Here is a 24,381-nt window from a genome sequence, read left to right as displayed (position 1 = left end):
TAAGTCTGAGTAAGGGTGCTCTAGGTCAGGCATGTCAAACTCGTGATGTCGTGCGACGTATTGTGACTTTTCCCCCATTGCCGGCAATGAGGTGGGCGCAGTTTCGGCATGATGCATCTGGCCCACAGGCCGGCAATTTGACATGCCTGCTCTAGATGTATTCTAATTCTTAAGCCAATCTGTTACGAAGACATTATAGCAGCTCTAGCTTTCGCGTGGTGACTTTGAGCTCTTTGCCTGTATCTTCTTTTTCTGCGGAAGGTGTTGCAACGCCTTATTAAGTCCAGAGGGAAATCACAGGTGAAGCATCTTAATGTTCAAATGATGGCTGCTGACAAGCTTGTCCAGTGTCCTCCGGTGAGTCTTTTATGCATAATATTTTTGATTCATCTCCATCTCCTCCTGGTCCTGGCTCTGCTTGTGTCCACTTTGATGGCATAAATTTGGTGACTGTTCACAATTACAACATCACTGAAAAAAGTGACCTATGACCAATTTTCACGCGACCATTGCAGCATCCCCATGGTCACGTGATTAAAATTCAGACAGTTGGCAACTGGCTCATATTTATGATGGTTGCTGTGTCCCATGGTCATGTGATCCCCTTTTGCGATAAGCAAAGTCAATGGGGAAGCCAGATTCGCTTAACAACTGTGTTACTAACTTAACAACCGCAGTGATTCAGTGATAACAACTGTGACAAAAAAGGTTGTAAAATGGGGCAAAACTCACTTAACAAATGTCTCACTTAGCAATAGAAATGTTGGGTTCGATTGTGGTCATAAGTCGACTACTTCCTGTACTTTGCAATGTCTAGCATCCATACAGGGAATATATACGCAAGTTCTCAATTAAAAGATTTGTTTACTCAGGAATCCAGGCTGTCCATGAATTTTGGGGAACCATTGAAGTGTTAAATTTACAGCGATAGTTCTGGACCTGTTTTAAGAGAGATGTCATTTTCCAGTACTTAATCATGGTCACTACTGAACACTGGCATGAGGCCTCAGCAGTTGTTGCCTCTGTTCCAGTCCTCCTTTGCCTACTGCCTTAAAGATGTGTTGGACCAGAATTTCTATTCTTCCCCTGCCATTGTTGTTCAGGTTTGGGATGATGGGAGCAGGAGTACAAGGCAGGTAGTCTTCAGCTTAGGACAGCAATGGAAACTTCCTATTGTGTTTGTAAGTCATAAAGTAGGTCATTATGTGACTGTCCCAATTTTATGACCTTTTTACAGCGGTCCTAAAGCAGGTTCAAAATCTGCAGTTGTAAAGCAGATGCTGTGGTTGCTAAGCGAATCCGTTGTTCGCTATGAGGTGCTTTTGTCAAAAACTAGAAGAAAATGCTGGGTTTTTCTTTTGGCAAAAACGTAAATTGCAGGCAGATAACTGTGGGATGCTACAAATGGCTGTAAACGCAGGCCAATTGTCAAGTGCCCGAAATGCGGTCACGTGACTTCAGGGGAGGGCAGCCATGAGAACTTCACTAGCGGGTTGTCAATACCTTTTGGGAGTCTGCTGTAACTTTGAACAGTTGCTAAGTGACTGGTTGTAGGTTGAGGACTAGCCAGACAGAGGTGGCAGCAAGGCAGATTGTAGTGCAGTTTTTAACTCTTACTCCTTCCTCTTCCTTTTTATCTTTGCTGTTTGTTGCCCCCAAGGAGCTCTTTGATGTGATCCTAGATGAGAACCAGCTGGAGGATGCTTGTGAACATCTGGCTGAGTATCTGGAGGTTTACTGGCGAGCAACCCACCACCCTGCACACGGCCTAGGAAGCCAAAACCTCCTGACTCCTTCCACTGCCATTCCTGGCCTGCAGGTACGACAAATTGCCTTCTTGCCCCAACTGAAAAGTCTCTCTAGTACAACATCTAGTTTCCAGTAGTGAGTGTGACAGACATTTTGAAGCTCCTTTGGGGAGCCCAAAGGCAATCTTTGTTTCCAACCATTGGGTATCGCTATTATATTGCCCCCAAACTAATCTTCAAGTGGTGCGATGAACCTTGGCCCCTCCAGGCTTTGGACTCCAGATGCCATTAGCCATTGCCAGCATTGCTAGCTAGTGGTAATTCTTTGTGTCCAAAAATATTTTGACTGGCAGAGGTTTTCTGTCTTTGAGTTATTCTCTTTTAGAGAATGTCTGTGGAGATTCTCAGTCATGCAGGTCATCTCTTAGGGAATCTTCAACCAGCTGCACCTCATTCCAGAAAGCTTAACTTTGGGTGAAGATGAAGAGACCAGTATAGAGGTTGTTCTTGACTTAGGAACACCTTGGGGACCAAAACTTCTGTTGCCAAACAAGCCGATTGTTAAGTGAACCAGGATCAATTTTATTAACCCTATTTTGCTGCAGTTGTTAAGCAAATCGCTGTCGTTAAGTGAATCACATGGTTGTTAAGTGAATCTGGCTTCCTCCATTGACTTTGCTTGTTGGACGCTGGCTAGGAATCTTGCAAATGGTTCCAGAATTTTGGTCATGTGACCATGGGGACACTGCAGTGGCTGTAAATGTGCGAGGATCAGCTTTAAGTTACATTTTTTCAGTACAATTGTAACTTTGCAGAGTCACTAAATGAATGGCTGTAAGTCAAGGACTACCTATACAGCTAAAAAAAAACCAACAACATCCATGAAGAAATATAAGCAGAAATATAATTCTGTTTCTCCTAGATGATTGATTTGGTTAGAATGTTTGTAGGGAGACTAATTAGTGCTGAAGCAAAGAATTAGGTAGTCCCAATCCAATTGAAATTTCTTGATCATAAATGCTTGGAATTGGAAATAGAATGTATGAGCTATAACCATGCCCTGTACAAATAAATAACAAATTGCAGGGCACTGGTAGAATTTATTTCTGGTCCGCTTGCAAGGTTGCAGTAGTTTTGGTGAAAGTGTAAGTGCAATGAACAGTACTACAGATGGATGAGGATCCTCAGTCTAGTCTAGTCATATAGAAGCTCTTGGAGGGAGCTAATCAAGGGCTGAATTCCAACCCAGCTTGGTCTGTCATGCTGCGAGAGCACCAGGCAGCGGAAGGCTTGCTAACACCTTCTCTGTGGTTCCTTCCCGCAGAGCCAGGCCCCCATGGGCGAGCACGAGAGTGAGCGCTCCCCGGTGGAGCATGACAGTTTGATGCAATCTGACGAAGTGAGTGACGCCTCGCGCAAGACCTGGACGGCGTCCTCTCAGCGCAGCTCCCGGCACCTGGAGGATGAGTACTCCGACGCCTACACTGACCTGTACCAGCCTCATCGCAACCACAACAGTGGCCTCCGCAGCACCAACGGCCATGACTCGCAGGACCGTCTTCTGGAGCGCGACTCTGAGCACAATCACAACGACAGGAACTGGCAACGCAACCGGCCCTGGGCCAAAGATAGTTATTGAAACTTCCTGGCCAGGCATCCAGGGACACAAGACACAGCTGCTGCTGTCTTTGCCATCTCCCAAACTGAATTAATCTCAAGCCTTTGTCTCTTTTCACTTTGTAGCTGAGCCCCACAGAGTGCAGGTCCTGCCCCAATACACAGGTGCTATCGAGGGAAACCCAGACATAGCCATGGCTGGCTAAAACGGCTTGGGTGATTTGTCTGGCCCTCCTTCCCTTTGGATTATGAAGGCCACGATAATATCTTTGCAGGGTAAACTTCACATCCCGGTTCCATTTTGGGTGGGGTGGGGAGGTTAGGAGTAGGACTGGGCTTCTGCATCTCAGAGGAAGAAATTTTTTCCAAAAGAGAAGCTGATTTGTAGCTCCTTTTTTAACTGAGCAGGAGATCAGAGCTGAAGATTACAAGGGAGAGAGTAAGCCAGGATGAGTTTACTTCCTCAAAGCGGGAGGCCCAGAGCCTCACTTTTTGCCTAGCTCTAAGGTTAGACCTGTGTGCACATGTCCCAAGATCTGTCTGGAAATTGAGATTGGTGTAGATAACTTAAGATGTCTAATTAAGAGGGATGCGCTCTAGAAATTGATACGAACAGCTAACGCTGATTCAATTACAGGGCACGATCTCTATGGCATTGCCAACCCTTTTGTGCAAATGCTTTGGTGAATCATGTGCAATAAGCAGCAGGGGGAAACCGAGCTACAATATTTCAGCCTGCATTAAAAAAAAAAGTAATACATCAGGAAGAAGGTAGAACTAAAATGCTCCCTGACACTGAACGTTCTGCATTCAGGGGACTTAGTTTGAAGTTGAGATGATGAACAATCATTCAGCTAGGGCAGGGTGACCTAAGGGATTATTGGTAAAGTTCTCAGATGCTAATTTGGATGTAATCCAAGTGTCACAAGGCCAAAAGACATCTATGCGGCAGTGGCTTTTCTACAAGAATATTATAAATGTTTATGAGTATCACTGAGAGGGCTACACACCTTCCATCTTCTGTTACCCTTGCAACTATCGATAGGTGAATAGGGCCAGATACAAAAGGGGGGGAAAAATCCTTCAGATTTACCTAAGGTTTTCTTGGTTTCCATATTCTTTTGTGTAATTCTCATGACCTTGAAGCAAAGTTATCGATTCTAAGGAAGTTGAGATGCAAACGGTACTGTGCACTAGCACGTGTAATAAAGCCTCAAAGGCTTTAACAAGAACATTTGGTAGAGCGGCAGCACAAGAGAGGTTTCCATCCTAGCTCCAAAGTATTCTATGTCCAACGTATCCCAGCCAACTGGCTGCCTTTTCTAGCTTGAGTGTTAGATCCAAAGGGGCAGCCTTCAGCCCAAGAAAGTTATTTTGCACAGAAAATAGCCAATGGGGAAGGATTTAAATAGGCCTTTTCCTAACCACCTACACTGAATCTAGTTCATCCCCAATAGAGTGAAAGCCTTGAAACCCTTGTTTCTTTGGAACCACAACCCAACGCTCAGCCTTGTTCCTCTTGTCCTGCTAGGTCATCTCCTGCACAGTCACTTCTGTTATAGGACTAGTGGGAAGACATTTTTAAAGCCACAGTATGAGATGCTTAAGTCTGTATCCGCCTTTTTCCAAAATTCCTTGCTGATTGCATGCAACCTTGATCTTCCACCTTCCACTTGTGTTGCGGGAAGTGGAAGGAAGATGAGTATCGGTGGCTCCTGCTCCTTCATGGTGACTCCTACCCTCGGCACTTTGGGCTTCCATCTTGTGGAAGTGGCCTACGGCTATAGCCATCCTACTTCCTGCTTTCTCTAATGCGCAAACCCTGCTCTTCCATTCCCTTCTTCCATTCTCCGGGCAGTGGGTGGCAGTCCCTTCCCTTCAAAAGCACGTACAGCTACCAGAAATCAGCCTGTAAATATTGCCCACTAGCATCGGGAGTTGTGTTGAGTGTCCGTTGTACCCCTGGATGGTCCAGAGCCAAAGGGGAAATGCTCTTCCCTCTTTGGTGGCTTAGGTGGTTTGAGGACAGGGAAATGTTTCTATCCCTGCGCTGGTGGTTTGATGAGCTGCTGCAACAGCTTTGTTACTCTTCTTTTGTAGAGAGCACTTATTTCCCCAAAAACTTGTAAGCCGTTTGAAACAACAAGCATTTGCTATTTATAACATGTGGCTGAGTGGTTATTATTTTGAGTACAGCTGTGAGGACATTGGAATGGAGAATTTGAAGGACAGAACTCAAGATGGTGTTTTGATTGGTGTTCATAACGCCCTTCCCTGATGCAACATTAAACCCAGCGTGATTCTGGAGCCAAAGGTTGGGATGAACAGATACCCTATGACTTGAGTGTTCAGAATTAATCTACCACAATTTTCAGTTGGCTCCAGAGCTACTCTTTTCTGGGGCAGGAGTAAGGCTTGGACCCCTCTAATTTGTAGGACTTTGGGCTATAGTTCTCAGAACTATTAACAGAAAATCTATTAACAATTACATGGGATACATAAGCCACACGTTAGCAGTATAATTAATTGTCTCAAGAGTTTAAGCACAAGCAGCTTTCATGTTACAGTGGCAAAGGTTCAAATACCGTAGCCAGAATAAATAAGGCCCTCTTAGTTCAAATGGCACGTGCAAAGGAGAGTAAAAAGCAGGTAGGTCAACGAATGGGTTGCAATCAAGTTCTTGATTGATTGACCCATCAATTGCATTCAACCTAGGAAAAGTGCAGATTGAGTAGCATCTAACCTTCCTCAAATAATAACTGAAACACTGTAATGGCCTTTTAATTAAAATGTCAGAAATCTACCTATTAACTAATATTCACATAAGTGCGCATAACACACCATATAAATAGCATTTCTGCTTGCTCTCCATGTATCAGTTCTGACTTTCAGACGTATTAGAACAAACCTAGCCTAGCATCAACTTTTCCTTACTGTAGGTATCTCTTCAGAAGTCATCTTCTTAAGGGCTTCTCCTTTCCATTCCCAAAATTCAGTTTCATGATTCTCACTTTGAAAATTACCATTTTGAGGAGTGGGCACCTACAGAAAGGCTCACTATTTCTGGCTTTCAAGAAATGCTTTAAAAAGCTACGGTCTGGAAATTTAGCTTGTTACAATACTAGGTAGACTGTAAAGCCACGCTTTTGCCCCCCTTTTTTGTATGAATTGCCTTTAAAGTCCAAACCTAAACAAAGGTACTTACTAAAACACATCAGTTGCAACAAGACAAGCTCATTTTAGAATACACTGTGGCGTGACAAACATCTGTTCTGGTTTTAGTCCCGCCGTAGCCATGGAAGCCAACTGGGTGACCTTGGGACAGTCATTCTCTCAGCCCAACCCACCTCACAGGGTTGCTGTTGTGGGGATAATAGGAGGAAGATGTGTTGAAGGTGTTTGCTTGTCTTATTTGTAAAAATAATAAAGGTGGGACATAAATAAATAAATTGGGGATGAAAATTGAGAACAATCATGCTCGTAAGTATAGATACTTATGTATCAGGTTGTGGAATTTTGCAGAGTTGGAGATTCAGTACAAGAAGCTTTTTCAAGACATTTCTCAAACTTGTGTTGTTGAGTTGATGAACAGCCAGGAATATCACCTTAAGAGCATGAAAGTGTACATAAACAGGAGATTCTATAGCAGCACTAATATAACTTATGGCACAACTGAAAACCTTCATCCTCAAACTCCTGGTATAATAGTAAACACTAGTTTGTTTACATTTTACATGAGGACCCAGATTGTTGGGGGCAATTAAGCTGACTTTGTAATAATGCCGCTGGGGTGTGTGTGAAAGCCCTAATAAGCAGGCATATACATAGAATGAAGGCTACTGCTAAGCTTGTAAGCCGCCCTGAGTCTTCGGAGAAGGGCGGGATATAAATGGAATTAAAATAAAATTTTGTTAACAAGAGAACCCAACATTTATCTCAACTGCAGGCAAATTTTCCTGAGACTTTTGAAACCGATGTCAAAACCTAGTAGCTATTTTGCACATGGTTATCACTGATAATCATTAAATGAGAATTGGTCAAAGGAGTTTCCCCAAATTTAATTTACATCCTATCTCAGAAGAAAACTATAGCAACTACTGCAGAAGAAATTATTGACTTTTCAGGAAACGAGACCTTTCCTTGATTTCTCCAGACTTCTCAATTTAAGCATTATTTTGCTACAAGCAGTGCTGCTGTTTCTCATTCACATATAATGTAAAATAGCATAGCGTGAAGCAGCCAACTTATTCTTATTTATAATTGATAGTCCTTTTAGCAGAATTGCTTCATTCCAAAAGAACAGCAGCAGCACAGCTACGGCAGCAGTATTCCAGGTCTTTACAACGTACGCATTTCCACTTGTGAAAAACCAAGAATAAACAGGCAGAACAATGTTTCGTATGGATTTATAGTCATTGTTTTTCAGATCATTGAAAAAAATAGGAGTCTTTCTGTACATTACCTGCCCTTTTTATGTGGGCGGCGGCGGGGGCGGGCAGTTTTAGATAAAACAAAAACACAATTGCATCGAAACATAACAGCTTAGGTTTAGAAATGAGGAGAAGTCCTCATTGGCGCAGGAAAAGAGGATCTGGAGAAGTAGATGATCACAAAGAGAATTCCCCTCTTCATTGGGCCAAGCCCCAAAAGTCCTTCTTGTCTGATTTAGGGAGAAGGTGGCAAATGTAGAAGACGAAACTTAATTCCCTCTCCCTTCAAATATGTTTGGAAGTATCAATCAAGAAGGCAAGATTGCTAGCCATTCTCAATCACCACAACAAAAAGGAACACAAGTTTGCTATAGATATCTTCAAGAAGAAGAAGAAGATTAAACGATTTGTGGAGATCAGGATTTGCAAGGCGATACCCTATCTCTTGGAGAAATGTTCCCATTGTTCAGTCTTCAATCCAGGGCTATCATATATATATATATATATATATATATATATATATATATATATATATATATATATATATATATATATATATATATATATATATATATATATATATATATATATATATATATATATATATATATATATATATATATAATGTGAGAGAAGTGTATTTACATTCACAGAAAATGAAACAGCCACTTCACTGTTAAAGACTGGAAGAGCCACTATGCTTTACCCTGTGTCATCGTCTAGACCTCAAATGGTGGTCAAAGGGTGCCCCCGATTATAATACAAGGGGGGAGAGGAGGAGAGGGCTCTTCGTAGATTAACTACACACTCAGGCAAAGATAGTCTCCTCCCGACGCTTCTTCGTGAGGATGGTTCCTGGTTTGTGTTGGGCATCTGGATGGTTGGCCAGTTCTGGGGGGCATGAAGACACTGGACTCTCAAGGATAGCTTGCTTAAGGTCATAGAAGACAGCAGAGTCCTCTTTGGTGACAAAAGAAATAGCTACACCGCTTTTCCCAGCTCGTCCTGTTCGACCAATGCGGTGGATGTAATCTACAACAAAGAAGTAATTGAGTTGTCAAGGCACAGACACTGCTGGTATAGCAGATGCAATTTGGAGACCTAGCACAGACTTCCCCAACCTATCCAGCCTTGCGGACAGCGGCGGGGGGGGGGGAGAGATGGTTCCATGCGAGCGGCTAGCAAGTTCACACGTGCAGCTCCATTTGCACGAGCACAAATGAAGTGTGTGTGCATGCGCTTGTCTATTGCTCGCACAAGTGGGGGTGCGTGTGGGCACGCTCGCCTGGCATTTCTTTGGCCTGGTTGCAAACGCCTCATGGCCCACTAGTGGGCTACGGCCCAGAGATCAGGGACCCTTCACCTAGCAAATTCTGGAGAATTGTATGGCTATCACTTAGAGAAGCCTAAAGTTTAAGAAAGCAATAAGCAATATATAGAGCATTTCAGGGTTCAGAGTGCTTTCCATACATTATTTCAACAATCCGGGTACTAGCCTGGAAGGCAAAGTGTCGAGTGGTACTGCTTTGTAAAAAGTGTCTAATAAGAATGCAACTGGAAGATGACTTAAATTACATATTTTACGGCTTATGTATTTGGCCATGATTCGCCATCAGCAATGTACTGCTAGGAGAATCCACATCTCTATGAGAGTGACTGGGGGTAAATCTAATATTCCAGTCCCCCTGCCTTACTGGTATTCGCACATGCTCACAAGCACTAGTTCTTCCAGATTTCATTCAGAGAAAAGAACTAAAGAATCTTCCACAGAGGGGGGAACTTGAATGAAAGGAAAAAATAAAGGATAGCTCACCTTCAATGTTTTTAGCCATATCATAATTCACCACCATGGACACATCATGAATGTCAATACCACGACCGGCTACATCTGTGGCCACCAAAATGTCCTTGGCGCCAGCCTTCAAATTGGAGAGGGCAAATTCACGCTGCTCCTGGCCTTTACCACCATGAAGGGTGCAAGCATTGTACTGTAGAAATAGGGAGAACAATACATTAAGAAAAGCCAAATTGTTGTAGCAGGGGCGGTGGTGAAGAGAAGTGAGCAGGAACTAACATACATGGATTATTTCAAAGGCACAGATATTTGAAAGGGGACTGCGGCGGAATTAGTTCCACCAATTTCCATATGATTTTAGAGGTATCTCGCAAGTTACGTTAGGGATAAAAATAACTGGCAGTCAGCAGAGACAGTTCCTCTTTTAGTAAACAAAGTTCCTAGATGAAAAGACAAAGAGTTGTTTATGAAATTCACGAAAACATATTGCAAACTATTTACTCGACAATCGACAGCAACAGAACAGAAGAGAGAGGTGTCCAAAAGATAAAAAAGATTCCATTCTGGGAGCCTGAATGCCTCAGGTGGCGGCCCAGGACTCAACACACATTGGCAATTTTGTAACTCTAAATAGGATCGTGACTCACCCCCATTTTCTCCAAAGATTTGGCCAATACATCACAGCCCTTCTTCTGATTGACAAAGATGATAATGGGCGGATCAAAACCTTGCTCCAAAATAGCCAACAGTTTCTTTCTGCGTAAGTGAAAGGGGAAAAAATGGTAAGGAATAAACAGGAAGTAGGATCTTTCAGTTGAGACTGGAAGGTATCAAATATTAAACCGAAACGTCCTGCTGCATTCTAGCTTTCTGCTCTAGGACTACACGTATGTCACAGTATGCTGAAGCCTTTTTCATCCCTGGGCCACCATTTCAGGAACAGTTTAATACCCTGTCAGGTGGAAACACAACAAGACACAATCCTGCCTTGGAATTTGCCCACATCATTTATTTCAAATAGAGATACAAAGAGCAGGCCCAAAGAAAAACCCTAAAGCAATTAATGACAGAATACTCATCTATTGGTACACGTTACTTCTTCAAAACATTTTAATTTGTTTAATTTGGGGAGATTTTTTTATCTAAAATATCAGAGGAATGCATGTCATGTAAGCAAAGGATAAGCAGCGCAGGACAGCTCTCCAATCAATGAGAAAGAAGCATATCTGCTCCATTAGGGGCAGGGCACGGGGATTTTCACTCAAGAAGGTAGAGTGCTTATGGACATGTTGAACTAGAGATCAATGGGCCTCCTCTGGACCAGCCCTCAGAGGATGCCAATTAAATTTTAAAAACATTTTAAAGTAAACTTAACTAGTAAATGCAGTAAGTGTCCAAACTCACTAGCTTTACACTGAATAAATATAAAATCTGTAAGCGTATGAGTAAACCAAATTATTCATACAAGTAATGCTCTCCTGACAACCGTTTGAATTAATTATGGCCTGTAAAGCACTTCTCACTGTTACAAAATACTGCATACACACCCCCTACGCAGTCATGTGATGGCGATCTCAGCGCTTACCAATCTATTTGCATTTACGACTGGTTGCCAAGCAAGGAAGGTTGCAAGCAGAAGGGGCAGAGGGGAAGGGGAACGCTTCTGGGATTGCAGGAACCGAGCTGAAATCCTGAGGATTTCATTGCTGTTCTTGTAGCCCACTGAAGGATTTCCTCACCACATACAAACTGAAATCCTTCGGCAAGCTCCAGGAATGTTTGAGAGGCAAGAGCTACTTGCTGGGAGGATTTAAGCTCCACATGGAGCTGAAACTCTTTCGGCAGGCAGCCGTTTTGCACCCTCCACTTAATGACCCAGGAGATGGCTTAATGCAGTGTTTCCCAACCTTAGGAACTTGAAGATGCGTGGACTTCAACTCCCAGAATTCCCCAGCCAGCATAGCTGGCTGGGGAATTCTGGGAGTTGAAGTCCACGCATCTTCAAGTTCCTAAGGTTGGGCAACGCTGGCTTAATGACCAAACTGGGAGTGCCAGGATTGCGGTAACTGAACAAAGCAGTCATGTGGGTGTCTCACTTAACAATCATTTTTGCTCAATGACCGGGATTCTGGCCCCAATTGTGGTTGTTAAGCAAGGACTATCCGTAATGCAGTTTAAGTTCTTAAAAGAGGAAAGCAAATTTAGTTTAATAAACGGTGGAAGAAATGAATATTGGATATATTTCTTTTTTCCCCCGGCAGTCCTGTTTTTTTTCTCAAAAAAAAGAAAGAAAGAAAGAAAGAAATGGAACAAAACTCGACTGTTTTACCCTTAAAATTTCAGGAAAAATTGTGTCTTTAAACAAGCTCAAGTTCCCATCCTTCACCTCCCATATTAATATTTACCTCTTCTCTGATTCCGACATGAGGAAGACCTTTTGCTCCACACGCTCATGTGGCTTGCCAGCTGAGCCAATGTAAACCACAGCTGGCCGGCGCAAGTAACTGCGCGCCAGACGTTCCACAGCAGGTGGCATGGTTGCTGTGAACATCACAGTCTATCATGGAAGCAGACACAGAGAGAAAGAAATAATATGCACAAAGGTTCTTACTTGATAGTACTTTTCTTCCTCTTATTCCACAGAACAAAACCCCCTGTTCTAAAAAACACTTTTTCCAGAAAGCCTTTTACCTTTGCGCTAAGACATTTGAATTCTCAAGTGAACTAAGCTTCCTAAGCATCACAGACTGCAGTTAACAAAAATATTTCCATATTTTTTTAAAAAAAAATCCATTTATATCCCGCCCTTCTCCGAAGACTCAGGGAGGCTTACAAGCTTAGCAGTAGCCTTCATTCTATGTATATGCCTGCTTATTAGGGCTTTCACACCCCCCCCAAGCGGCATTATTACAAAGTCAGCTTAATTGCCCCCAACAATCTGGGTCCTCATTTTACCTACCTCGGAAGGATGGAAGGCTGAGTCAACCTTGAGCCTGGTGGGATGCGAACCTGCACTAATTGCAGGCAGCTGGTGTTACTTAAGGAGGCATTAGCCCACTGCTCCACCAAGGCTCTACCATGACTGTTCAACTCCCAGCCCGAAGTAAACTCCTTTTAATCATGGGTCATTCTCATTTACATTGGAAAGCTGATCATATGAGATTAAGGGGCGGAATTCTGGGTCAAAAGATAGAACACTGGTTTAAATTGCTTAAAACAAAACCCCCCAGAGTTGGTAACAAGACATTCAAGTGTCACCAACCTGTCGGTATTTATGCTTGCCCGATTCAAAATTGGCCAGCATCTTCTCTGGATCCTCAGCCTCATCGGTATCCGGTTTCTGGTTAGTAACAGGCATGTGCTCCAGAATCTTTTGCACATCAGGTTCAAAACCCATGTCAATCATACGGTCAGCCTCATCCAATACCACATAGGTGCAACGGCTCAGCACCAGGTAGCGATTCTCCAACACATCAATCAATCGGCCAGGTGTGGCAATCACAATCTGGAATTCAGAGGGAGGAAGGTACTTGTGTCTGCCCTGACACTCAAGGCCCAAATCAATCCTTCCCTTCCCTCCTCCAAGAAGTTCTGGAAGCAAAGTACTTCTCAAGAGTTTGGTCTAGTCAGGATATGGAGCCAGGCTGGGGAGTTCAGGGAATAGCACGCATGTGCGGGGGAACCTTTACCTTTACCTTTTTTAGTTGTCACTTATATTTTATAAGGGTGCACTTTGCCAATCTATAAAGCAAGCACTTGTGACCAGGAAATGTGATGAATTTTACTGCTGCAATCTCACCTCGCAACCCATCCGGAGGCGGAAGCCTTGGTCCTCACGTGAGATACCACCGATGACAGCCACGGTGCGGATGCCCAGGGGCTTTCCAAACTTAATGGTTTCTTCCTCAATCTGCTGAGCCAACTCACGAGTGGGAGCTAAGATGATAGCATAGGGACCTTGATCGGACTCCTCAATCCTGCAATGGTGAAAAATGGCAAGCTGAATGGTCAACTGTGTCAAAGTGGACTGTGAAAACTTGAATTTCTTTTAAACATACTGTACATTAATATCTTTGCAATCCAGAGCCAGCTGAATCATCTAGAAACATATTAAAGCACGTTTCTTGTCATTTTTTCACTCCTACTTTAACAATGGACTTCCTAGAGTACTGGATTGTCAAATTTAATGGGCTCCCATTGGACCAGATTATTTCTAATCTACTGTTATCTAGTGGCAATTGTTGAATGAAGTCATGCAGTTTTTTACACAAATTATTTTAACGTTTGTCCTATCTGGGCTTCTTCCAAGTGTACAGAAGTCTACATATCCAGATGGTGTCCAGCTTGGGAATCATATAAAACAGGAACTTTAATAAGGTCATTGCAGTGAAGGGGAAGGAGGAGAAAGTATGGGATTATTTATGCACCACAATCTGGTTTATATCTAACATGCCTTGTTTGTGAGCTTCCCCAAAACATCCTGCTGATCTCTATTGACCACCTTAATGCTCAATTAGATTAAACTTTTCATCTGACCAAATCTTAACTTCTATATCAAATTATGACTATAGTCCTGCACATTCTACACTATAATCTGGGAAGCGTCATTGATTGTGGAAAAAGCTTCATTCCTACACAAAACATTTTTACAACACTGAATCCCTTAGTGAAATTCTCTATTTTGCCATATCACAGAGGTTAAAATTCAAGGGAAAGATTTGAGTTTTCCTAGAGTGGCCAATAGAACATTGTTTATTGTGTTAGTACTTGATATACGTGACAACTATCAACCCCTTAATATTTACTGTCTGCCCAATCTCCAACCTACTCAATCGAGTTTTCTCCTCCTCCTCTAGAAAGATGTCTCTTACCTATCAATCTTGGGAAGAGTGGTGATCCATACCAGAAGTGGAATAAGGAAGGCAGCTGTTTTACCACTGCCAGTTTCTGCTACACCAATGATATCACGATTCTGCAAGCCAATAGGGATGGCTTGACGCTGGATAGGTGTAGGTTCCTGTGCAAAACAAGGAAGAGTTTGTCAAGATACATTTGAGTTCAAGGCACCATTAACAGAATCCAGGAAATGCAATGCCACCAACCACCGCTGTCATCCTACTACTAAATTAAATGTCTTGGATTCTATGTCCATCTGCAATAGTAAGATTAAATCATTTGAAACCCTGTGCAGATTCTAGTTTTAAATTAACAAATAAATCAAAGGACCCATCAGCTTCACAAACTGAACAGTCTCTCACCTTATAGCCACATTTATCAATAACCTCCAAGATGTGAGGAGGCAATGAGGAGTCTTTCCAGGAACGAATGGGATTTGGAATCTTGCCTCCCTTGGTGGTGATGCTGTAATCTTCACGGAAGATACGCCAGTCCCTGTCTGTCATTTCATCAAGTTTCTTTTGAGACCAGTGCCGATCATCCCATCGCTGCTTAGCCTCCTTTTTACGTAGCTTGCGCAAACGGGCCCTGGCAAGCAAGGAAGTTTAATCAAGAAATCAGGCAAAAATGTTGCAAAAACCAATAAACACAAAAGCCGAAGGAAACAATTTACCCCACAAAAATACTCATGGGGAAAATCTTGCATAGTGAGGGTTCCCCCCCCCCCCGCAAATTAAGAGGGTTTGGTTATCAATACAGCATACAATATCTGACAAAATTCGTAACGTTTTCGTCAGTAAAGTTCCGGTAAGTTTCTTGTAAGAAGGGTGGGGTTTGTTGGTTTGCCAAACTGTGGCAGAAAAAGAAATTCTGGCTGTTTGATCTCCCCAGCTCTCTGCCTTAGCCAAAGTTCTGCTATTTTCTAATAGTAACTTCTCCACCATTTATTGCAACTGTAACATTTTGCAAAGCATTGCCCTAGAAGAGGGGTAGGCAACCTCGGCTCTTTTATGACTCGTGGACTTCAACTCCCAGAATTCCTGAGTCAGCTATGCCTACCCCTGCCCTAGAATGCATTTACCACTTTCATTTGAACACCAAACTCCCAACAAAGCTGCACAAGCATAAACCTGTATCGGCCATACAGTGAGGATGCTTGTCTTCATCCTTCCAGTTCCCAACATCTTTCATCAACCCTTCACGAAACCTACTCTTCTTGTTCCTTCTCTTCCAGCGTCCGCCGCTTCTCCATCAGGTCTCCATAGAAACGTGACTGTTCCCGCTTCTGCTGTTTCAAGTCAATACCAGCAATGAAACCACGCCCCAGCAACTGAACCTGGTGTCGCTCCTTGTACCTGTTAAAGAATGTATCAAGAAGCCATGACACATCCTACCATGTAAGCCCTTACTTTTTAAAGAAATTTTCAGAAAGTTGGAAACCTCTCATCTGAAGTTTTGGTTAAACCATCCCCGAGCTACCTAAAAATGTATAGGCAGCTTCGATGATGAAAAAAAGCTCTCTTTTGGTGGCCGGTGCCTTCTGTGCACATATCGTACAAATGCCAATTTTTCGTTTGATCTCTACAAAGCCATCTCACAGTAAAGCTAACTTTCTGCTCTGTTCTGCGTACTAAATATTTACGTGCTTTCGAACTGCTAGGTTGGCAGAAGATGGGATGAGTAACAGGCGCTCACTCTGTTACGCGGCACTCGGGATTCGACCCACCAAACTGCCGACCTTCTGATCGACAAGCTCAGCGTCCTAACCCACTGAGCCACTGCACCCCTATACATACATACATACATACATATATGTTTTTCTTCTTTGAGTAGCTGGGAGGGACCTGTGTAGCTGGGTTTGGGAACAAATTTAACAATCAAATGCAAATGGCCTACTGACGCAAGTAGACAAAAGCAATTTCCCCCCCGACTGCTTAACCTGCACAATTTATATCAATGGAAAGTTCTAACTATTTGCAGACCACCTAGGAAATCTAAATCCTTAAGACTTCCTTATACATTCCTTCCTCACAAAGGTAAGACTGTCCTTGCCCTTTTGCATTATATCAAAATCCATTTACATGTTCCCTTCACTGGATTCTTCCCAGAGGAAAGAAAGCAGGCACAAATACTTTTCCACTCATAGCTGAGCTGAGACCCGTCCATACTATGAAGCAGCATACCCTTCTGAGGCCCTCCTTGGAGAAATACTCACAAAGGATTGTAGTCAATAGAAGTATCTTCTGAAGCGTCCCACTCAAAGACAAATTTGCGGTCGTTCAAATGCCGAGTGCGTCTCCGCTTTTTGATCCCACCCAAATATCGCTCCTGGCGGGATGAAACATTGTTAACTTTCCATTTTGATCCTATTCTATTTTCTCTATGAAGAAACAGCACAGCTCACAGGATCAAACAATGGGTTCGTTTCTCTTTCCTATACCGCCCATAGGTGATGGTTGGAAGGGAGAGTGTAATAAATTCGAATCAAGGCTACTTAGGGAGATTCTCAGTCCTCCAGGCCACGGTTGTCCCAAAGGTGCTTTTGAAAGGGCAACTGGACTTTCTTTGTTTTTTTCCCCCTGCAGATGTTTTGTTTCTCCAGGAGGTTTCTTCATTTCTGTTGGAACGGTGGCGAACGGAAAGATTGATATGCAATCGTTCTGTTTCCCCACCATTTAATCAGAACTGAGGAAGCTTCTTGGATAAGAAGCGAAACATCTTCCAAGAAAAAAAAAACAACAAAGAAAGAAAGCCCAGTTGTCTTTAAAAAAAAAATTTGGGGGACATCTTGTGGCAGGTGTGCAAAATTAAAGATTTCCTAATTCACAGTTCAAACCCTTTATCATTAGGCTTCACCATCAATTAGCTTTATTCGTCTAGAGCAGGGGTAGGCAAACTCGGCTCTTTTATGACTTATGGACTTCAACTATGCTGACTGAGGAATTCTGAGAGTTGAAGTCCATGAGTCATAAAAGAGCCGAGGTTGCCTACCCCTGCTCTAGAGGTAATCTCTAAGCTGTGTTTATCTTGGACTCGTATATATATGTATATATGTATATATGTATATACGTATATATATATATGGCGCAGATAAGAAGAATGGACTTTAGAAGCCAAGATTCATCATGAAACAGTTGAAAGAACTGCTCAGAACCAACTTGAATTTAAAGGTATTCCACTGAACCCTATTCCCTTTTGGACCAAGGCTGCAACTGCTCCAGCCAGCCAGCATTACTTTGATGGCATGCAGCTCCTTGGTCTTGTCTTTCTCCTCACGGATTTTTTGCCGTCCTTCCTCGTCTTCGTTGCCGTTGGTCTCCCGTTCCAGGCGTTCCCTGCGCTCACGCCGCTCTCTCTCCTGAGGGTCTTCTGCAAGCAGGGCAAATAATGAAGGTTTTCACAAAATTAATACGGCATCAAGAGAAACTAACCCTGAGCATATAATGTGTTGGTAAATTATACAACACCCAAGGGATAATATATATATATATATATATATATATATATATATATATATATGTCAAATGTTAACTATTTAGATTACCTTGCTAGGCCCCAAACATGGGGCAAATCTTTATTTCCTGTTTTCAGCATTATCTCAAAGGCCATCGAACAGGCTGTAGTCACACCGGACAGTTCATATATTTGTGTAAATTACTAACAAAGAATTAAGGGAGACTAAGATGCATTTCTGACTCTTTAGTCTTCATCAGTCAGTCAGAAGGGTATGACTGACTGATGAAGACTAAAGAGTCAGAAATGCATCTTAGTCTCCCTTAATTCTTTGTTAGTAATTTACACACACACACACACACACACACACACACACACACACACATATATATATATATATATATATATATATATATATATATATATATATATATATATATATATATATATATATATATATATATATATATATATATATATATATATATATATATATATATATATATATATATATAATGTTTTCTGAGGTTTTCGCGGGTGTTTGTATGTGGATCTTTGGTCATTCGGGTTTTTCCCCGCGTAGAATTGAAGGTGTAGGAGCAACGTTTCGATGGAATCCCATCCGTCATCCTCAGGCTGGTGGCTTCAGCTTCCTTCTTCTGGGAGAAGCATGTATATATATATATATATATATATATATATATATATATATATATATACCTAGCATTTTCCTTCCCATTTCTTGGAATTGCTTTCTCTTTTTTCTCTCTTCTTCCAGGAACCGCTGTCGTTCCTCGACTTCCTGCTGCCGACGCTTTAAGGCCTCGGCCTCTCGTTCGGTCTTAGACAGGAACTTGGGCTGCAACGAATCACAAGCAGGTGAATACAAAAAAAACATCCTTTTGTTGAAGTTGTTAAAAAAACCAAAACCAAAATAATGTTGAGACACATCTAGACTGCTGCAATCTGTTTTTCCTCCAACTTGGTGCTCTTCAGGAACGCTAGTGTATAAACCCCACCCCACCCCCAAATTTTCCCTGATGTAAATATCGTATCAGGCTGGTTTGCGATAGGCTGCTGGAATCCAATGTGTCTTCCAACAGGCTTTCCAAAAGTTAACTGATATCTGGAAACAGAGAAAGTGGAGAGATGCTCCTTGGACTAACCTTAGCTTCAGCCTCTTCTTCAGCTTTCTTCTTGGCCAGCAGCTCCTCCAGAGAAAGTGGCTGAGCCTGTGAACAACACTGGCACTCGTTAAGGCACCAAGAAAAGTCACTAAAAAGAGGAGCTGCTATTATAAAAGCTAAGTGGCTTTGGACATGGCAAGAAAAGAGCAGCCCACACAATTGAGAAAAGAAATATCAGAAGAATACAGGTAGTCCTTGACTTATAACAGTTCATTTAGTGGCCGTTCAAAATTACAACAGCACTGAAAAAAGGGACTCATGACCGTTTTTCACATTTACGACCATTGCAGCATCCCCATGGTCATGTCATCAAAATTCAAACGCTTGGCAAGTAACTCATATTTATGACTGTTGCAGTGGCCTGAGGTCATGTGATCCCCCTTTTGCAACCTTCTGACAAGCAAAGTCAACGGGGAAGCCAGGTTCACACCACAACTGCAGTGATTCACTTAACCTCTGTGGCAAGAAAGGTCATAAAATGGGGCATTTTGAAAATTCACTTAACAACTGTTTCACTTAGCAACATAAATTTTGGTCCGAATTGTTGTCATAAGTTGAGGACCACCCATATATTCTTTTTAAGCAGATCACAGGAAATAATTATTCTTTTAAATCAGAATACATTCTTGACCATTATTCTAAAAACGATCAAGCTGCATGCAGTACCTTTTCCTTCTTGGTCAGTGAATCATCATCTTCATCTTTGCGAGCGTCTCTATCTTTCCTTGATCTGGAATCTTTGTTCCGACTTGGGGAGGTGCTCCTGAAGCAGAGAGAGAAAAGGGTCAAAAGGGAAGCATCCTTGATCCGCTGCAGTCAGAATACATACATTTCACCTGGCACTGATAAAACAAAAATATTTATGTCTCAGTGTCAGGCCTCTCTCTCCCTTGGGAAGAATGTCATTCTGTTTCTGATATCATCTATATCTATATCTATATCTATATCTATATCTATATCTATATCTATATCTATATCTATATCTATATCTATCTCTCTCTCTCTGTGTGTGTGTGTGTGTGTGTGTAAATTTTTTTGCCTGTAGATGGCCTTGGGCTAGGCTGAAACAGGAAATAAGATTTGTCCCGTGTCTGGGACTAAGCAAGTGTATTCTGAATGCTTAACAAACATTTAAAACACACACACACACACACACAAATACACACACACACACACACACATTCATTCTCTCTCTCTCTCTCTGTATGTGTGCGTGCATATTAATTGTAAAATTTAATGCTTCCAAGTACTCATCTATCAGAAAATACCCAGAATGAAAATATGTTTCACCCTTTCCCAGCTGCAGTCGTGCTCTTTATTGGAGGGTTTACAGCAGGGGTGTCAAACTGCCGGCCCACGGCCAGACGCATCATCCGGAAGCCACACCCACCCCACTGCCGGCAATGGCAAAACTGTCCCGATATGTTGCGCAATGTCACGTGACGTCGCGAGCTTGACGTCTGGTTTACAGACTTGAAAATTATCCCCATATCGTCACAAAATTGGAAGGAATTTGATACCATGTCAATAAAGGAAGGCATGTGGCAAACAAAATTATGGAGCCACGCTATTAAAATATACTCCACAGACTTCCTAAGTGCATTTTTCAATTATGATTTCATTTTAAAGGCAAACCTTGGGCCATGACAAGATACAGTACATGCTTTTCAGTGTCCTATGCAAAATATATGTACTGTAAGACCACTAATAGTATTTTTTTAAAAATCATTCAGCAAGAGATATTGGTCCATTTAATCAACAGCTGATTTCTGAATAGTGAGGAGCCAGCAAGACAACTTACTTAACAAATTTTCTAGTCTTATCATAGTTGGAATACAATTTCAGCAAGTATTCTCTTAAATCCTGAATAAAATGTATTTGATTTTTTAATTCTTGTAAACCAGTGATGGTTATCTCTAGGCCTCTAGATATAGTTGCATTACTCTTAAGCATCCCTCTAGAATTATTGCAATATCTCTGAGGCAGCTTCTTTCTCTCAAAGAAAGCAATGTTTTTACCTGGATCGTCTTCGGTCTTTGTCTCTTCGATGCCCATCTTTGTCCCGATCTCGATCTTTCTTATTGCGTTCTCGTTCTTTGTCTCTTTCCCTCTCTTTATATCGCCGTTCTCTACAAAGATATGATTTGCAAGAAAAGTGACTCTTAACACATGTTGCTCCAACCAATGCTTCTCATTCCATTAAACAGCAAAAGCCTGATGCCACCTGCTTAAATTCTGGAGAGTTTATTTGCCAAACACATCAAATTCTGAAAGCAACCTTCTCTATGATCTTCTCATACCCACCAAACCAACTTCTGCAGAAATACAGTTGTTGAATTTACACAGGAGACAAAAAAGCAGAAATTGTCAACAGTCTCTCTCTCTCTCTCTCTCTCTCTCTCTCTCTCTCTCACACACACACACACACACACACACACACACACGCCAATTTCGATGACAATGTGATAGAACTTAATTTGACAATGAACATAAAAATCACACTCTTATTGGGCAATCAAATTAAAGTACATTTCCTGTTATCATTCAAAATGGATCAAATCAAATTATCCCAATGACAAAGCACATTGAAAAAGCCACCTCTCAATACAATGATGCATGTTACCTTTCAGTTGATTTGGATCTAGATCGGGATCTTGATCGACTACCTCTCCTCCTGTCACGAGAGCGATGTCGTTTTCTATCCTTTGCAACAGGAGAGGCTTTTCTATCACGCTCCCGTTCTCGTTCTGCTGACCGTGAGCGCCTCCGCTCTTCTTTGATGGGTGAAGAATCTCGCTCTCTCTTTTCAATAGTTTCCCCAGCCATCTAGATTAGGAAGATTATATTAATTTGTGGGAGAAAACGAAAAAAGTGGAAAGACAGAATGCAGTTGTCTATTCTTGCATACAATTGTAACGATTTTTCATGCCTGTAATCTGTGCTATCTTCTTTATAAAGTGTAGGCATGACAAGGAACAAAGAAAGTTGTTGTTGTTAGTTGCGAAGTCGTGTCCGACTCATCGCGACCCCATGGACAACATTCCTCCAGGCCTACCTGTCCTCTACCATCTTCTGGAGTCCATTTAAGCTCACGCAAAGAAAGTTAGTTAATATCAAACAGTCCCATCTGACTGGCAGCAACTTTCTAAAATTTGAGATAACTGTCTTTTCCAGTTTAACTTTTGAGTTTCTGGGGACATAGGGCAAAGATGCACAAAATGTGACCCTCAAGATGTTGCTCAAGATCTCTTAAAATCTCTTGTGATAGGTCAAGCTGGCTGAGAAGTTACATTTCAGCAATATCTAGAGAACTGCATGCTATACATTTTATATATTTTGCAAGTGTTCTTCTCAATATGACTAGCTTGCCTTTTGAGATGCTCATAGACTCAATGACTCAAATGACTCAATTTTAATCCTGTTTAAAAAAATATTTTTCTGCTAAAAATAAATAAATCACTATTATTTAAAATTAATTACCCCTACGGTATTTGTTTGCTCCATATACACTGGTAATGGTACTTTGTTACAAATATTTTTGTTTGTGAATGTGGGAAGTTATGTGAGCCTACACATATATCACGTTCTTAAGAACAGTTCAATATTTCATGTAATGAGAAATCATGATTTTCAGTCAGTTAATTCCAGTATTATGCACATTCTGTATCCACAGTGCAAAACATGGAAATCTATTTCTCAATATACATTCATACTCCTGAAAATTACACTGTTTCCTGAAAGGATGTGATAATACATCATGGATGCCATTGTGAACTTTTGGGAGGAAAAGTCAAGCAAGAACAGCAAAATTGAAAAATAAAAGTTCTCAAAGGAATTCTGTGTAGGAAAAAATGGGAAGTGTACAAAGCAAAAAAAATGTAGTTGGTTTATTGATTTCTGAGGTAAACTGAACTATAGATTTTGCCTGTAAAATCAATTAGATCACTAAGGGTTCAGTTTTCTCAGAAATTGGACAGAAACCAGAAATCTTGAATCTTAACATCATTTTAGGATTTTCCCACTATCTCACTCTTAAAAAAAACCAAGAAACAAATATTGGAGGGGAGGGGATACATTTTAGTCTGTCAAGAAACTTTTTCTGTTCCTGGAAATCAGTCCTCCCGATTCCAGAAGCAAGGGGCTGTCATTAGATTTATATATAATTTTTACACAGTAAATACTATAAAATACATCCATTCGGTTAATTCGGTTAGCATTAACTTGCTTTGTTTTGTATAAGTGGTTGGATTATTATTATTATTTTTTAATTCCATTTATATCCCGCCCTTCTCCGAAGACTCAGGGCGGCTTACAAGCTTAGCAGTAGCCTTCATTCTATGTATATGCCTGCTTATTAGGGCTTTCACACCACCACACCCCCAAGTGGCATTATTTTGTTACGGTTCCATGTGCTCTGTGCATAGAGAAAGACGTAAATTCAATAAGCCGCTTAAGTTGAAAACGTGAAAGGAACCCATAAAAATACAAGATACATTTTGCGCTTCCTTGATGGCCCTTTTCGCTTTTCCTCCTCTTGTAGAAATACCGGCACCCACTTCCCTAGGACTGCTACACTGTTCATCTATAACAAACTAATCCCCTCCCACAGTCCCAATTCTTCCTTTTCCCGATCTTAAAAACCCTCCTCTGCTTCTAGCCTCTTAACAGCAAAAGATTCCTGGGAAAAAGAAATCTAATTCACCTGTAACGTTTCTCGACGTCGGTAAACACAGCGTTTCTATAGCCCCGCCATTTTAGCCAACCTCATTCCTGCCCAATAACCCCTTGCCAGGCAGCATGATGGGAAAGCGAGTCCCTCCAGCCCAATGATCTACCTTCGTGCACTGGGTTGAGACTACGACTCCTAAGAGGCCTCACGAGAAAGGTTAATGTTCCAGCATGCGCCACACCAAATCAGCTTCTGAAGTTTGGAGAACTACAGTTCCCAGAAGGCCTTTGCACGAGAAAGGAGGAAGAAGCGTGTCGTAGGGCGATATGTTGTTTCTGCGCAGAGGCTTGAGGTTTTTGCGCTCACTTTTTTTGTCTTCATGCAGGACGTAGCGTTTCCGCATGGGAAGAGATGAGGCTGATGAGCGTTGACTGGACGGATGTAGGGCTGGACGACCGCAATGCGTTATAGAAGACTTTTTTCTAGTGAATTTCTAGATTTTTGCAGATCAGCTTTGGTAGTCCAAGTTGAATAGATCACCAAAAAGGAAACGGCTCAACTAGCATGGATATGCCCATTTACGTTA

General features: G+C 41.8%; 2 protein-coding genes across 2 annotated transcripts in view; one reads left to right on the top strand and one right to left on the bottom strand.

Annotated features, from left to right (window-relative positions):
- CACNB3 (calcium voltage-gated channel auxiliary subunit beta 3) overlaps window positions 1-7,574 on the top strand; it is a 50,215-nt gene extending 42,641 nt beyond the window's left edge. The window contains exons 11-13 of the mRNA XM_081321854.1: window positions 262-357; window positions 1,661-1,819; window positions 3,073-7,574. Coding sequence (XP_081177980.1) covers window positions 262-357; window positions 1,661-1,819; window positions 3,073-3,387 — 570 coding nt within the window. The 3' untranslated portion in view covers window positions 3,388-7,574. The remainder of the gene's footprint in view (window positions 1-261; window positions 358-1,660; window positions 1,820-3,072) is intronic.
- A 181-nt stretch (window positions 7,575-7,755) lies between these two features.
- Window positions 7,756-23,966, bottom strand: DDX23 (DEAD-box helicase 23). Its single transcript, XM_081321853.1, has 17 exons — window positions 23,829-23,966; window positions 21,750-21,952; window positions 21,145-21,255; window positions 19,793-19,889; window positions 19,106-19,171; window positions 18,660-18,798; window positions 17,722-17,855; window positions 16,702-16,814; window positions 15,698-15,841; window positions 14,849-15,074; window positions 14,462-14,607; window positions 13,390-13,567; window positions 12,853-13,095; window positions 11,996-12,147; window positions 10,238-10,346; window positions 9,609-9,783; window positions 7,756-8,827 (listed from the first exon to the last, which is right to left on the bottom strand). Exons 2-17 carry the CDS (start codon window positions 21,950-21,952, stop codon window positions 8,604-8,606), a joined length of 2,460 nt encoding a protein of 819 aa, XP_081177979.1. The 5' UTR covers window positions 23,829-23,966; the 3' UTR covers window positions 7,756-8,603.
- Window positions 23,967-24,381: the final 415 nt, after the last annotated feature.

The sequence above is a fragment of the Vipera berus genome (assembly GCF_964194415.1).
Source record: "Vipera berus genome assembly, chromosome: 2".
In the NCBI taxonomy this organism is placed as follows: Eukaryota; Metazoa; Chordata; class Lepidosauria; order Squamata; family Viperidae; genus Vipera; species Vipera berus.
The sequence above is the reverse complement of the archived record's forward strand: the minus strand, read 5'-3'. Positions and strand labels throughout refer to the sequence as shown.